General features: G+C 49.0%; 1 protein-coding gene across 3 annotated transcripts in view; it reads left to right on the top strand.

The window, feature by feature from the left end:
* RUFY1 (RUN and FYVE domain containing 1) overlaps positions 1-16,759 on the top strand; it is a 58,590-nt gene that overhangs the window by 38,114 nt on the left and 3,717 nt on the right. For all 3 annotated transcript variants that reach the window (XM_045822302.1, XM_045822295.1, XM_045822309.1), the window contains 7 exons: positions 1,298-1,399; positions 2,834-2,950; positions 3,743-3,910; positions 9,266-9,363; positions 11,090-11,209; positions 11,963-12,092; positions 14,703-14,797. In XM_045822302.1, coding sequence (XP_045678258.1) covers positions 1,298-1,399; positions 2,834-2,950; positions 3,743-3,910; positions 9,266-9,363; positions 11,090-11,209; positions 11,963-12,092; positions 14,703-14,797 — 830 coding nt within the window. The remainder of the gene's footprint in view (positions 1-1,297; positions 1,400-2,833; positions 2,951-3,742; positions 3,911-9,265; positions 9,364-11,089; positions 11,210-11,962; positions 12,093-14,702; positions 14,798-16,759) is intronic.

Genomic DNA, 16,759 nt, shown 5'->3' with positions numbered 1-16,759 from the left:
GTGGCACGCTTCCAGGGAGGGTCTAATTCAACTTGTGAACCTAAACGACTGACTTATTCTTTCTTCAGAGGAAACCATTGTATCGTGTTAGACGCGTCCTTCAGAGAAAAGTATGCCTCTGTCCCTGGTGTGCACTCTGTATTTTCAGGCACTGAAAGGGGAGTTAGCTTATGGTTTTTGCCTGTGTCTCCCCTTGGGGAGACTTGTCCCTCCTGTAAAGCCTTGGCCTTTCCTGCCTTGCAGTGGCAGTGCCATGCAGAAACCCCGTTCTGGATTCAGGGCCTGCGTGGACTCGGCTTCTCCCGACTGGGAGAAGGCGGAGGGCGCCGTGCTTCAAGGTCCGTTAGTGAGAAGCGCGCTAGGAGCTTGGCCAGGGGCCGAGGGCGGAGGCCCCGCTGTGCTCTCTCCTCCAGCCTCCTCCTCTCAGGCTGCGCTCAGAAGTGGGATGAGGCGGGCTGGCTGGTGAGCTTGCCCCTCCCTCCCCCTTGCCTCTCCCGACACCCTCCCGACACCCTCCCGACACCCTCCCCTCTCCCTCCCCGGGGCTGTGAATGTCCCCTGCTTCTGTCCCCCTATCTCCAAACCATGACAGCTCATTCAGGGAGAGGAAGGTGCCTTCCTCGGGCAGACTTTAATGGTGAGGTGGTGATTCCTGCCCCAGAATGCTTTAATTCTTCCTCTCATTATAAAATATCCTTTTGCTCATTGGCTGGAAAAATTGAAAAGAATAAAGAATCAGAAAAAAGCTCATAATCCCTTGGCCAAGTAACAACTCTTTTACCATGTGGTGTCTATAGCCCCCATCTTCTCTTAAGCACTTTTAACATAATTGAATTTTTAAATTAAGGAGTGAGAAAATACAAACAATATAACCTATTTTATTTTCATATTGGCAGTATAACTGTTCTCAAATTACTAAATATTTCTATTTTATACTTCCATTGTAATTTACTAAACCATTTCTCTAATATTGGATGGTCAGGCTGTTTCTAATGTCTTGCATCCATAAATCTTTGCCTGTATTATGTAGTATGCGATCACTTCTATAAAAGGAGAAAAATGGGGGAGGGCAGAGATTGCTAAGGGCAGCAGTGGGAAAGATTTTATTATATACAGTTACATCTTTGATTGTACCATGTGAATATAATATCTATTCAAAACAGGAAATGAAATTAAAAATAAAATATCAAGTATGTGAAAATAAATTGTTGATTGTAAAGATGCCAAATGTTAGACTTTAATTTGAAATTTACAATTCATGCTGATACTAAGAAATACAAAAACCTTCCTTAATCAGCTTTCAGCTGCAACAGACCGGATTTGTTCACTTCAAGAAGAACAGCAGCAATTAAGAGAACAAAATGAATTAATCCGTGAAAGAAGTGAGAAGAGTGTAGAGGTAAGAGCTTGGCCTCACGGTCGTTCCGCACTCAAGCAGGTCCCTCACAGCTCTCACTCACGGTGTAACCACAGCCTGCCCTCAGGGAGCCTCCTGCTGCTGTGCCTCCCTGGCATCCTCAGGCCTGTGAGCCACGTGGAGTTTCCTGAGCACCTGCTCCCTCACCTCTGGGCCTTTGCACACAGATGCTCCCATTCCCTCTTCCACTCCTGATCCCACGCTGGCTCCTCTGGGACACCATGCCCTGCACCCGCCTGTGGGCCTCAGCCTCCTCCCATGTCCCCACAGGTCTTTGCACCTCCCACCCTTATTTGTTTGCTGTTTTGTAGAATCTCTGGCTTGCTCACCTGATGATTTGAAAGTAGAGACCATATCTGACCCATCTCAGAATTCTTCCAGTGCTAAAAACATGCTCGATAAATACTGAATGGTGGATTGACTGGGGCCTTGCCCACCAAAAACAATTGTTCTGTTTTGAAAAAAAGTAAAGTTAAATTGTTTTCTGAACCTAAATTTTATTTTTAAAAAATCTATTGGTTTACCCTGGCCAGGTGGGTCAGTTAGTTGAAGCATCGCCCTGTTCACTCACCAAAAGGGTGAGGGTTTGATTCCCGGTCAGGGCACATGCCTGGGTTGTGGTTTGATTCCTGGTCTGGGTGCATATGAGAGACAGCCAGTCGATACTTCTCTCTCATACACATTGATGTTTTTTTTCTCTCTTCCTCTCTCTGTAAAATCAATAAAAACATGTCCTTGGGTGAGGATTTTTTCAAAAAGTTAAAAATCTATTGGTTTGTTCTCATCCTGAAGTTCAGATATTTCAAATAGCTTTAACATACTTTTTAAAGATTTTGTTTTTATTTATTTTTAGAGAGAGGGAAAAGGAGGGAGAAAGAGGGAAAGAAACATTGGTGTGCGAGAGAAACATTGATCAGTTGCCTATCTCATGTCTCCAATTGGTTACCGGTCCTGCAACCCTGCCATATGCCTGACTGGGAATCGAACCAGTGACCTTTCAGTTTGCAGGCTGGCATACTGAGCCATACCAGGCAGAGCAGCTTTAACATTTTAACCTTTCTGAATTATACTTAAGAAATAGAAATTACACTACATTATTTTAAAATTATGGTATATTTTGCCCTGACTGGTATGGCTCAGTGGACTGAGTACTGGCCTGCAAACCAAAGGGTGCCCTGATTCCCAGTCAGGGCACGTGCCTGGGTTGCAGGCCAGGTCCTCAGTAGGGGGCTCTCAAGAGGCAACCACACACTGATGTTTCTCTCCCTCTCTTTCTGCCCCCCCTTCTCCTCTGTCTAAAAATAAATAATAAAAATCCTTTTTAAAAATTAAAATTATGGTATATTTTTAAATACTTTATAGTTGGCTGGCTTCCTGTAAACAAACCTTTTCTCTCGGTATTCTTGTCGGGTGCAGATAACAAAACAAGACATAAAAGTTGAGCTGGAGACTTACAGGCAGACTCGGCAGGGTCTGGACGAGATGTATAGTGACGTGTGGAAGCAGCTGAAGGAGGAAAAGAAAGTCCGTCTGGTGAGTTGCAAGCCTGAGGGTCTTCAGAAAGGATTCCCTAGAGGCCCAGTGAGTGATTTCTTCAGCACTTTTCACCTGTGTGCATACCCTAGTGACACCCACAGACAGTCCAAAATTGTCCCTTTAAAAAAGAAGGCTGCATTTACCACCCAGCTCGGCATTGTTACTTATATTTTCCAATTTTGTAAACTTTCTCAGGGATTGCTGTGAAACCAGACATGTATTCTTTACAATACATTTCCTTCATTCAGAGCCTCTGGTCTATTTCCATCTCATCTAAATGTCAGTGGCTGCTGATTCTTTATTAAACATAGTTCTTGCACCTGCTACACTTTGTTTCTTTGCTGCTTTGCATGGCTGTAGAGAACGTATGTCCTGAGTTACCCCGGACAGAGCCACTTCAAAATGGATTCACCTTTGTTGCCATAAACTAGCAAATCATTCTGGAAGTTCTAACATGGCAACATTGAGTTGATTTAGCACTGTGACACGGACAATCTTTCAGACTCTACCTTCTGATCTTAGGGTTTGAAGAACATGGTTGCTAGAACTCTAGGCACATATTGCCACCTGCCAGCATTCTGGGGACTTACAGAGCCAGTTTTCATTGTCAAATGAGAAAAAGGGGAAAACTTAACCTAGTTATGCTCTAGATAGACTTTTTCTAAATCTCCCTAACCTATTCTGACCTTGAGTTTATATTTTATGTATTGCCCAAGATACAGCCTCAGTTAAATTTATTTCTGTGTTCTACTTTAGTATCAATCTTTTCCTTGTTACTATCCTTTTAAGGAACTAGAGAAAGAACTGGAGTTACAAATTGGCATGAAAACCGAAATGGAAATTGCAATGAAGTTGCTGGAAAAGGATACTCATGAGAAGCAGGACACCCTGGTTGCCCTGCGCCAGCAGCTGGAAGAAGTCAAAGCCATCAATCTGCAAATGTTCCACAGAGTTCAGGTGGGAGCTGGCAGGGTCCACACCACAGCCCGGTCTCCTGCTGCTGTCTGCACACAGCCTCTCCGTCCGCTGTCCTGCACTGGGAGGCAGCAGCCACGTCTGCGAGCTCCCGGGATGTACCAGCCAGGTCCTGGGCCCTGTTACCTGTTACTGCATTTATCTTGTTTAAGTCCCAGCGATCCCTGGGAAAAATTGATAAAATGGGGGAAATGTCAGTGACAAGACAGAATGGAATGGCTGAGTATCCCCCGACCCCACCCCCCGGTGGCTGACCGGCAGAGCTGACACCTGAATTGTGCCTGCTGCTCCCGCACTGTCCCCTGCTGTCTGTCTCCTCCTGCTTCCATGGCTAATTGTTGGGAAAGCTGGCTAAGGACAGAAGCTGGTGCTGTCTTTTCAAAGCTCGGTGAGTCTCCAGGCCACGTCATGAGCTGCTCACCTCCTCTGTCACTTCAGGGTGGTCAAGGGAGCCAACCCAGAGAGGACCCGTCACACCAGACTGACAGGCAGAGTCTAAAGTCATAAAGTTTCCTTGCCCAGAAGCTCTCTGGAAGGATACCGTTCTGTGGTCTTTCTCCACACTTTTCATTTTCCTATTTTATTGCCAAAGCAGCCCCACTTGCTTTCTCATGGATGCAGTTTCAGGCTCACTTGTGAAAGACAATGTGAGAGTAAACAGTACAGAGAAACTGTTATTTTGTCCTGTCTTTTTAAAACTATCCCAGCATTATCATTGTAATAGCAACAGTGAAAAAAGAAAAGGGGAAAAAATTTAACTCTCCTAATACGTTGTCTATTTTAACTTTTTCTTTTTTCTCTTAGTCCTCACCCAAGGATATATTTTTCTTCCATTGATTTTAGAGAGAGAGAAGGATGTGCCCTGACCAGGGATCGAACCTGCAACCTTTTGGTATATGGGACGATATTCCAATCTCCTGAGCCACCCAGCCAGGGCTGTTTTGATTTTTTCATGTTTTCACCTGGTTTGGGGGAGTGTGGAGCTCTAATGTACCCTGTGTGTTAGGAGTGTGTAAACCACTTCAATAACTTAGCAGAACCTAAAGTAGAGTGGCATAAAAATACGGAAGTTTGAATGTTTGTCACATACAGTTATTTCCAAGGAGAACCTCTCAGACCAGCAGCTCTGCTCAGCACAGTCACTCAGCGACCCAGGCTAGTGGTAGCTCCAGCTCTCAAGGCCACTGTAGAGGTCACTGTTCTTGCTAGTGGAAGGTAGGGGAAAAGGCAAAGTCCAGCATCGGGTTTCCTCTCAAGCCACAAGTGGCAGACGTCTTTCCGTGCAAGGCCGCTTGGCTGCAGGGGCACCCAGGGCTGCTGTGTCTCAGCTACAAGGTACATGAAGGGGGGGACAGGTGTTGGTGGTTGTGGGTGTCCCAACCAGGCAGTGCCACCCAGTCCCTGCATCCTCTAGGCCTGTAGTCCCTGGTCAGGGACTACATTCCATCAAGCATTCCGTCAAGCTCACTCAGCCTGTGTTTGTACCAGAAGACATACTGTCACCTCCTGCTAGCCCACCCCACCCAGCCTGTAGTGGTGGAGTAGACACAGGACAGCCACAGAGAAGTGCCTATCTGGAAGGGGCAGCAGGGCAAGGGGCCCAAGGCAATCATACATTTTCTGGGCAGAAAGTGTGAAGGCTGCCCAATGGGCAGAGGCACAGCTTCTTAGCGTGTCTGTCCATTGCTTCTGCTTCTAAACAGCTTGGCAGTCTTCCCTGTAGCTCCTGAGAGGTCTGCCCTCGGTGGCAGCACGTGTGAGCAGCCTCGGGGGGGCATGCCTGTGCAGGCAGCCACCAGCTTTCCTGGCCAGGTTGTGGGCTCAGTGTGCTTGCCCTGGATGTCATGTTGGGGATCAGCTGCAGATGCTCTTCAGGCCTGACTCCTGGGCTCTCTGACAAGGAGGTGTCCGTAGCTACAGCCTCTGTTCTGTTATCTCCCCTCAGTCTGGGTGTGTGTGACCAGTTTGTTGATTTATTCATTGACACCGTTCCTGTGCCCACTTCATTTCTTTGCTCTTTTGGTGTCTCTCCCGCTCTCGTGTTAATGGCCACTCATCTAAAGCAGCAGACCAAGCAGTGAGGGAGGCCCCTAACCTCACCCTTCCCACGGGGGGGTCCCAGGGTCTCCGCTGCACAGTCTTTAGTCTCCTCTCTCTCACGTCGGTCAGAAGCAGCTGGCTTTTCTAACCCACAAGGCCCTTTCCTGCCTTTGGCCCCTCTGCTCCCACCATCTCTGGACAAACCCCTTTTCACAGTGCCGGTTCAGACCCTGCCGCGCCTGCTTGCCCATGCCTGCTCGCACCCTGGCTCTTCCCAGCCCCTTCCCCAGGAGCTGCAGCATGGCTGGCAGGGATCTGTCTTCCAAGTTTGGGCCAGTGACAGTTTACTACCTGTTTGCCACCACTAACAACGGTCACAGCTTTCTGGCTAGAAATACCTGCTTCACATGGCCAGACCCCTGACTGCCGAGGCAGCACTGCAGGTGCTGGATCTCCCACAGCAACACCACCTCATGTCCCCTGGTGGCCATTGTCACTTGTCACCCTACCCTCCCCCCCGGGTACAGACGCGCAGGGCTCAGTTTGGGACACAGTATAGTTAGACACCTCTCTTGTGTTCTTATTTCCTCTTATCCCCTCCCTTACTTCTGTCCTCTTTCCGCCATGCTAACATTCTAAATGTTTATATTTCTTATTCCAAATCAGGTACCATTTTGTGGACATGAATCTTTTCTCTGTTCTGCCTGTTCATCTATTTTGGTTTTTAGATTTAATTATTGATAGATATGTATTTATTGCCACATACTATTCATATTTTTATCTTTTTTTTCTTCTTAAATAAGTCCCTTTAACATTTCATATAATAATGGCTTGGTGGTAATGAACTCCTTTAGCTTTTTCTTGTCTGGGAAGCTCTTTATCTGCTCTACCATTCTAAATGATAGCTTTGCTGCATAGAGTAATCTTGGTTCTAGGTCCCTTCTTTTCATCACTTTGAGTGTTTCTTGCCAATTCCCTCTAGCCTGCAAAGTTTCTGTTGAGAAATCAGCTGATAGTCTTACCGGAACTCTCCTGTAGGTAACTAACTGCTTTTCTCTTGCGGCTTTTTAAGATTCTTTGTCTTTAACCTTTGCTTTTTAATTGTGATGTGTCTTGGAGTGGGCCTCTTTGGTTCATTTTGTTTGGGACCCTCTGTGCTTCCTGGACTTGTATGTCTATTTGCTTCCACAAGTTAGGGAAGTTTTTTGTCATTAGTTGTTCAAGTAGGTTTTCAATTTCTTTCCCTCTCTCCTCCTGCTGGCACCTCTGTGATGTGAATGTTGTTATGCTTGAAGTTGTCCCAGAGGCTTTTTACACTGTCCTCGTATTTTTGAATTATTTTTTTCTTCTTGTTCTGATTTGTTGTTTTCTGCTTCTTTATCTTCTAAATCTCTGATTTAACCCTCTGCTTCATCTACTCTACTGTTGTTTCCCTATAAATTGTTCTTCATTTCAGTTAGTGTACCCTTCATTTCTTACTGGTCCTGTTTTATGCTGTTGATGTTCTCACTAAGTTCCTTGAGCATCCTTATAACCAGTATTTTGAACTCTGCATCTAGTAGATTGCTTGTCTCCATTTGGTTTAAGTCTTTTTCTAGAGTTTTATTCTGTTCCTTCATTTGGGACATGTCTCTTTGTCTCCTCATTTTGGAAGCCTCGTTATGTTTGTTTCTATATATTAGAGCTGCTACATCTCCCTGGCTTGGTAGAGTAGCCTAATGTATTAGGTGTCCTGTAGGGCCCAGTGGCTCAGACACTCCAGTCACCCAAGCTGGGAGTTCCGGGTGCCCCACCCCCTGGCCCCATGGGGGTGGAATACACCCTACTCTTGTAGTTGGGCCTTGATTGCTGTTGGCACATCAATGGGAGGGATTACTCCTAGGATGATTGGCTGCAAGGACTGACTGCAACCACTGACCACAGTGGAGGATCAGCTGTGCAGGGGTTGACCCCACAGAGCAGGACTTATTTCAGGGGGGCTCTGGTGCTCACTGAGTCTGCCCCTTGAGTGTGTCACGTGTAGAGTCTGCCCCTTGAATGGTGCTTCAGTGTGGTCTGAAGCTGTCCACTGAGTGCACTGGCTCTGGGGCCTCCCAGGAGGTGCAGGCCAAGGCCAGCCACCACCTGTGTTCTACCCAGGTCCACCCTGCCTGAACTACAAAGCGACCTGCAGGTGGCTATTACCTGTGCTGGGTTTAGAGTTGCACAGGAGAGGCCAGGCTGTGAACTGACTCCAGCTGCTGCTAGTGCCAGGCTTAGGGCCACTTAGCAAGAGGTGCAGGGCACCCTGAAGCCAGATGCTGCTTGTGTTTAGGGATTTCGGAAACGTAAGCTATGATGCGCCCTTAGTATGGGAGAGCCACTGTGAACAGCTTGGACGGGCCTGTAAGTTGGTGGGGTGGGGTCTCAGGGAATCGTCAGAGTGGGGCGAGCAGCATTAGCCAAAATGACGGAGGCTCAGGTTTGCCACCCGCCAGCTGGTTCTGTGTAGGGAGGGCTCAGAAAAGGAACAGTGGCCCCTGCCAGCACTTCTGCCTGGAGAAAGCTGCCCCTCCAGCTCTTGCCCTGATGTCTGACAATTCTGTTCCTCCCCACATGTCCCTGGCACTTTTTGCACTGCTAGCACACTGCTGGAGCTCAGATGGAGTGAGTCCTGATTAGTCTGCATGAGCCCTTTAAGAGGAACTGCCTGAGATTGCAGCAGCCCCCATCTCATTCAGCTTCAATCCCTGTCGATTCTCACAGCCAGAAGTCATGGGGCCTTCTCTTTCTGGCTCTGGAGCCCTGGGCTGAGGCCCATGATGTGGGGCTGGGACCTTTTACTCCTCAAGGAAAACCTTCACAGCTGAGATTTCCCTCTCAATATTTATCTGCCACAGGTGTGTGGGACCAGCCTCTTCCACATCTCTGCCCCTCTCACCAGTTTTGGTGTGGCAGCCCCTCTCACCAGTTTTGGTGTGGCAGCTTCTTTATATATCCTTGGTTGTAGGACTTTTGATTGATTGATTGATTGATTGATTGATGAGAAACACGATTTGTTATTCCACTTATCTATGCATTCATTGGTTGGTTCTTCATCATATCCTGACCAGAGCCTTGGCCTCTCCCTCTTGGCCTCTCTTTTTGTTGGTAACACTGGGAGCCTTGGTGCAGTGTGCCTTCCAGGGCCCTGGAGCAGAGCAGCTATGAATGAAATACTCCTGAAAGTGTTATGAAAGTACCAAGGGCACAGTCAAACCCTGCTGGACTAGGGGTGAGGGAGAGGCAGAGTCTGACCTCCTGGCCTTGCTTTTGTAGGATACAGAGAGCAGTTTACAGCAGAAGAATGAAGCCATCACCTCTTTTGAAGAAAACATCAATCAAGTTATGTCCAGCATGAAACAGATGGAAGAAAGGTAATGACTTCCCCCTGGCAGATATTCCCTAGAAAGTGCTAGGCACCCACTGAGCCTGGGGACCTACTCTCTCAGAAGCACAGGTGGGTTGGGGTGACTGGCCTTCACGCCCATAGTCCTGCCTAGCAAGGGGGGAGCAATGTATTCACTCAGTCAACCTTTTGGCTATTGGAGCACATCATCCTCTCAGGGGGTCAGGACTCTCCAGGGTGCTCCTTATCACTGTCACGTTTAAACATCAGGTCAGTAATGGATGAAAATAGAGTCTGAGAAAAGACTGACACAAATATGTGCGACTGAGTTTTTACAAAACTGCAAAGGCAGTTCAGCAGTGACATATCCTGGCTATCTGCCTTTTTGATAAATGATGTTGAAACAGACATTTATAAGCAAAAAATAACCTCAATCTATACTTCACACCTTTATGTAAAAATTAACTCAAAATGGATCATAAACTTATAAAACTGTAACACTTTTTGAAGAATATATAGAAAGGCCTTGTGACCTTGGGTTGGACAAAGATCTTCAACATGACATAAAAGCATCTCCCATGAAGGAAAATTTGGTAAATTGTACTTTACCAAAGTTAAAATTTTTTGTTCTGTGAAAGATGCGGTGAAGAGAATAAAGAGACAAGTTATAGACTGAGAGAAAATTTGTACACCACATACAAGGTGGGGCACAAGTAGGTTCACAGTCGTTCATATGGAAAATAATGTAATAATAAATAAAAGACAAGAATCAACTCCGGGTTTCATGTACTCAACTGTAAGCCTGCTTCTGTCCCCCCCTGTATCTGACAGAACACTGATGTCCAGTGTATATTTAAAAACTCTCAAAACTCAATAAAAAATCCTATTTTTAAAAGGACAAAAGATGAACAGAACTTCAGAAAAGAGCGCATGTAGACAGCAAAGGTGCACTGAGGAAGTGCGCATCAGATCACGTGGAGGTGCCCTCACACACCTGTTAGAATAGCCAGATACTGATGACCACACCCTGTGTTTGGCGAGGTGGTGGAGCGGCTGGAACTCTTGTACATAACCAGTGGGAATGCACAGTGCCACATCCAATTTGTAAAACAGTTTCGTACAATAAAACTGAACATTCTCTTACAGCACGACCTGAGAGTCCCACTCCTGGTTACTTGCCTAAGAGAAATAAAAACTTAAGTTCATACAAAGCTTGTACACAAATGTATAGCAGTGCTTTTCCTAATTGCCAAACACTAGAAGCGACCCAGACGTCTCTCTTCCAGGAGTGGGTGACCAAACCGGCACCCTTGGCACTGAGACACTAGTCACCCATGGGAAGGAATGAACCGCCGCTGCATAGGGCCTTGCGCTGACCCCAGAGATGTTAGGCTGAGAGAACGAAGTCGGCCTCGGGAGGTTGTGCGAAGTATAAAAATTGCATTGCTACGACATTATGAAAGAGACGGAGCCCTGGTGTCAGCGCAGCTTTGCCAGGGGTTGGGTGGGAAGAGGCAATGTGGCTTCAGGGGGCCACGCCAGAGAGTCTGGGGCCGTCGAACCACCCTGTGTCCTGGTGGCCTTGGTGGTTTCGTGGTCTTGACAAGTGCTTGTTGGACGGACGCACGAGTCAGTTTTACTGTATATTAATTTAAAATGAAAGGAAAACCTCAAGCTAGCCAGAATACAAACACTTCCCACATCAGATCAGAGCTCTGACCCTTGCCTTACGCAGCTGTGATTCCTTTGCCCAGGTTGCAGTGCTCCGAGCAGGCGAGGCAGGATGCTGAGGGGCGGGGCCAGCAGCTGCAGCAGGATCTGGGCCGCAAGACCGAAGCGCTGCAGGAGCGGCTTTCCCAGCTGCTCAGCCAATGGTGGGTGCCCCGGGGGCGGGGTGGGGCGAGGGCAGGCGCTCCTGCTCAGGTGGACAGTATCCCACCTCAGGGTTTACCCCTGCAAGCCTGGAGTTGGGATGGGAGCAGGTGTGCTGAAGAAAAGTACGAAGGCCAGTGAGAAAATGCCTCCCTGAGGCTGCATAGATGAGGCACACTCCTGATCATCGCCAGCCTCCTTTCCACCCCCAACCCAGTCTCCATCTGGGTTGTGGGTTCTTTTTCTTTTCTTTTTCTCTTTTCTTTTTAAAGATTTTATTTATTTCTAGAGAGAGGGGAAGGGAGGAAGAAAGAGAGGGAGAGAAACATCAATGTGTGGTCGCCTCTGGCGCGCCCCTACTGGAGACCTGGCCTGCAACCAAGGCCTGTGCCCTGACTGGGAATCCAACCAGGGATCCTTTGGTTTGTAGCCCGGCACTCAATCCACTGAGCCACTCCAGCGAGGGCTTGGTCGCGGGTTCTGCTGGGCACTCCTCCCCTTTCCTCCATCCTTGGACTTGGACTGGAGGGGGTACCTACTTGCTTCCTCCTGCATGTTCCCAGTGTGCCTCTGAATGTGCAGTTGGCTCCGGGGAAGATGGAGCTTGTCTCTGTGCTCGGTTGAGGAGTATAGAGGCTGGAGTCAATTCAGTTTCCTGTTGAATTCCGTTTCCTATGTGGTGTCTTGGGTTGGATTGTGGATTTTCCATGAAAATCTTCCACTGAGACTAACTCAGATTCATTTTGGGAAAACAGCTCAAGTCTAGAGAAAGAGTTGAAATCAGAAAAAGAGCAAAGACAAGCTCTTCAGCGAGAATTACAGTGCGAGAAAGACGACTCCTCCCTCCTCCGAGCAGAGCTGCAACAAATGGAAGGCTTGAAAAAGGTAAGATGGACAACCCTCGGGAGGAAAGAAGCTTTTAGCCTTTCCAGAAACTCCTGCCAAAGCGCCTGCCAGCATCGTATGACCCTGCATGACCACCCGCCACTGCAGAGCAGGCCTCCTGCATGCCAGTGGTACCAGGTCTGGGAGGCTCTGTCCCTGAACCTCAGGCCCTCTGCCCTGGGAGGAAAGGACCAGACAGATTGAAAGCCAGTGAGCTAACCAGAGACTCAGCGATGAGTGCTGGGAAGAGAACATAATAGGAAACTGTCCCCACAGTGGGGCTGAGTGTTCTGGGAAAAGAATGACAGGTAACCAGAGACTTGAAAGACAAGAAGAGAACAGTGTGAGGGTGTGTCATAGAGAGGAAGCAGAAAGAAGGTAGTGCGGCTAAGGCAGGATGAGCAGAGGGTGGGGGGAAGGGCCTTGAGCTGAGGCCTAGGGGTGGGTGGGGGGGGCGCTCAGAGCTGTGTAAATGAATTTGGGTTTTATTCTGAGCACACTAAGAAGCTGTTGGAGGGGCATAATCCATTTCATTTTAAGACTGTCACCAGCGACTTCGTGAAGAATGGGTAGTAAGCTTGCAAGAGAGAAAACTAGTAAACATTTTCAGCGAATGCCAGTCTGCATCTTCACCCTAGAGGTGGGTCGGCCACTCTGCCCAGGTTCAGGTGTCACAGGTCCTCGGCCATTTCCCAGGAAGCTGACTGAACCAGCTCCCTAACCCTTCCCCAGACCAGATCTGAGTCAAGTCTGCCCCCGAGTCTTCATCTTTCTCTGGGGATCTTGCCTCACCCAAAGATGTGGGGACGCTCCAGAGACTAGGCCAGTAGGGGGCCACAGGCACTGTCGTCTGATTGTGGAACGGGGCCAGCCTGAAGCTCAGGCAGTCTACAGGCTTTCCCTACTGTGCAGTCACCGTGTGTCTCCCAGGAAGGCAGAAGGGGCCTGAAGTCCTGGGCAGAGCTGGCTGCCACCTGGGAGCTGGGCGCACCTCCAGGACTTCTACCCAAGGCTGGTGCCAGACTCAGCACTGCCAAGCCTTTGGTGGCCTTCCTGTTCCCCACCTTCTCTGGAGGATGGTCCTTGGGTCCTTGGACTGGGGCAGCTTCATGGTGGTGGGTACTGCTGGACCGTCTGAGCCAAGAAAAGCCCTTTCGATTTCTGTTAAAAGTGTCCAGACCACAGGTGGCAAACATAAGACCTGCAGGCTAGTCCGGCCCTCCACTTTGTTTTATTGGCCCAGCACCTTGTTTCTGCATGGCGGCAGCATGGAGCTCTTGCCTAACCATTAAGGAGTACCATGTTTTTTAGACTATAAGATGCATTTTTTTCCTTCCCCGCACCCAAATTTGGGAGGAAAATGGGGGTGTGTCTTATGGTCCGAGTGTAGCTTACCTGGCTCACTGGGGGCTGGGGGGAGCGGTGGAGCGGGGTCACAGGTTATTAAATATTTTACCACATGTTTTTGCTTCAAAAATTTTTTTTTCCTATTTTCCTCCTCTAAAACCTAGGTGCGTTTTATAGTCCTAAAAAATACGGTAGTTACATTTATACAGTCCTAAAATCCCGTTCGGCCCTTTGAAAGCAACCTCGAGGCTGATGTGGCCCCCAGTGAAAATGAGCTCGACACCTCTGGCCTAGACCCTCTGTGACAAAGCCCGTCAAGCCAGGGGTGGGAATCACTAGGGAGGGGAGAGGTTCTTTAAGAGCCACTCAGAGAGGGGAAGAGAGACAACAAAGGGCAGAATAGGACTTCTAGAAAGTTCTGTGTCATGAAACATACCTCTTTTACTCCACTTCAAAATACTTTTAAAGTTTTAAATTCCACCCGCCCCCCCCCCACACACACATACACACACAAAGAAACAAAATTGCCAACAAGCCCATGTCCCCAGGCTCTGGGACTGAAGGCCCAGGGATGGCTGCAGGGCCACACGCACTGATCAGGGGTAGGCCCACGTTACTCTTCTGGGTCTTTGGCCCTCATCAGCCTGTGTCATTCAGGTGCACAGGCCCCAAATGGCACACATCATCAAGGCTGTCCCCTCACAAGCCACACCCCCACACACATAGCTCCCTCGAAGAGTGTCGGGGCCCTCAGCAGTCTGGCTATGCTCCAGCTATGATGAGCCTCCAGAGCTCAGCCTTTGTCAGCCTTATGTGTTCTCAGGAAATTGGACCAACTCTTTCCAAAAAGAGTTTGTTCAAATGAGCATTCGCTACTGCAAGCTTCCTATAATTTTGTTCAGAGTTCATCTGTGTATTTTCTGAGGTAGTTGTAAATTTTTAAGTCTTTTAATAGAAACAGGTAGGCAGAGCCTTCTTTGTCCTGTGAGGGTGACTGTTTTGAATGTGCCTCATGAAAGGAGCTGCTTCCTGTCCCATGTTGCTGTCCCCACACGGAGCCAGCTCCTCGCCTTCCATTTGCCAGTTCTGGAGAAGTAAGCCAAAGAAGGGTAATCCATGAAATCACCCTGTTTTGAAGGAGGTTAACACAACAAAAATGCCTTTTACTCTTAAACCATTCTTATCTGCTTGCTGCTGTGATTACTAAACCTCATGAAGGAGGGTTTTGACTTCTGTGCCCGGTGTCTGCTCTGTTCGCTTTAGGAGCTGCGAGAGCTCCAGGACGAGAAGGCGGAGCTCCAGAAGGTTTGCAAAGAGCAAGAACAAGCCCTCCAGGAAATGGGGCTGCACCTCAGCCAGTAAGAACCCGCCCCCGCTCCCCCCCAGGAAGAGTCACACCGGCCTGCCCACCACAGGGCTGAGTCCCACACCTGTGTCTTGTTGTCAGAAGAGGCAGAGACAGTCAGAGCGGGCCCCAGCAGTCAGGCCTTAGGGGGGGCACAGAGCCCTCCCGTTTACTAACGCAGCATCCGTGTCCCCAGGGAGCGTGAGGGCAGCTGAGAGGTCTGATCACGCAGCTGCAGTCAGACCCCAGGGAGCCCTGGGAGTACAGCATCCCAGCCCGCCAGGCTGCACTGCTTTCCCCAGGGGGATCCCTCACGCCCACCGGAGCCCTTCTGTCCCCACTGGGCGGTGCTGCAGGGGTGCACACCCTAGGGATTCTGTCTCCTCTTTGACTTGACCTTTCTCCCTGGTGTCCTTTCCTGTGGGACAGTGATGGCTCACACTGCAAACCATGGGGCTTGTCCACTTGTGTGATAATTTACATTTCCAAACCCAAGGGGACAGCTTTGTCCCCTTATGAATCAGGAGTTGGTTGCAAGTGACAGAAATCCAACTCAAACTGGCTTAAGCAAAAAAGGCCGTCAGGAATCAGTCTCTGCCTTCCACCTCTGCCATCCTGCCACTCAACTCACAGGTGGGCCTGGCACCCACTGGGGTAGACTGACGCTCAGTCCCTCCTCCAGCATCCCCACAGAGACCCCAGGTCGGCTCACTGTTCCCACCTGAGTCCTCACACCAGCACAGTCACCAAAGAGACGGGGCCTTGTGACCAGCACCCCAGGCTCAGGCCCAGTACCGAACATGCTGTGACCACATAGCTCCAGAGGTGGGACCAACATGAGAATGAACTGTAAACACACTGAAGCAGGACGCAGACAGGCACCACCTTAGGGTTTTCTCAGTCTAGAAAGTTGCCGAGTCTACATAAGGCAGTGCTCTGGGCTGGCCCACAATAGTATAAAGAAAAGTAAGGAGGGAAGTGTTATGGCTGTGGTGGGAATGTGAGGCACAGATTCTACCCTAATTGTCCTATTTTTCTAGACCAACTCAGGGCAGCTGATCACCCCTTCCACCCAGAGGCCTGCCTGCCGCCTCTCCACTGAGTCCCCTGCACTGCTCTCTCCCAGCCACTACTTGCCCTATCCAACCTGAGGGCACTCCCAGGCAGGGGGCAACAGTGGTATCCACCCTGCACTTGGAGCACAGGCAGCTCTGAGGATATCCAGGAGAGTAACAAGCACCAGAGGTGGAGGCTGCTTTACAGCTGGTTCCTTGGTGTTCAGAGAGCAGGTGGGAAGGACAGCTTGGGTGCAGCCTGCTGTGCCCCTGCATACCCCCTTCTCAGGTGGCTAGCACCCTCTTCTCTCTACCTGCCCTCTTCACATTGGACAGACCATAAGCAATGAGAGAGCACCCTCCTATTCTAGGGGCTTCAGGCCACAGACCCATGGATGGGCCCTGATCCGGATGGGGAGCAAAGCCTTGCACTCGGCAGCCTCACATAGTTCCTGCCTGGCCAGCAGCCGAGCCACATGGCATGAGCAGGGCATGTGCTGTCTCCTCCCTTTTTTCTTGTTGCAAGCCCACACCAGGGAGAGCTGGTCCTCAGACCCTCCACCTGCTACAGACAGTTACCCATTTACTGTGGAGACATCTGCATTCTTCCTGAGTTGTATTTCCCAGGGAAGCCCTTGTGTGCTCAGGCTGCCATCTTGACCAGGATGTCCAACACTGGCATCTCTCAGGACTGCCTCAAGCCCCTGCCCTTTAAAAATTCTTGCAGTGCACTAGTTAAAAATTGCTGGTTTATGCTAATCTCAGCTTATAAGAAAGGGCTCAGACAATTCTCCCCAAAGTATAGTGTTTTATTTTTTCTAGTTTCACTTTAGACTATCTTCAGTCGTGTCTTATGGGGACATCTAAGAATTGTTCTTAAACTATAACAAAAATGGAGCAAGAACAAATGAGTGCCCTGT

This window comes from Phyllostomus hastatus, unplaced genomic scaffold, assembly GCF_019186645.2.
Source record: "Phyllostomus hastatus isolate PE091 unplaced genomic scaffold, TTU_PhHast_1.1 phas_contig_150, whole genome shotgun sequence".
In the NCBI taxonomy this organism is placed as follows: Eukaryota; Metazoa; Chordata; class Mammalia; order Chiroptera; family Phyllostomidae; genus Phyllostomus; species Phyllostomus hastatus.
This window is presented reverse-complemented; position numbering and strand designations above follow the sequence as displayed.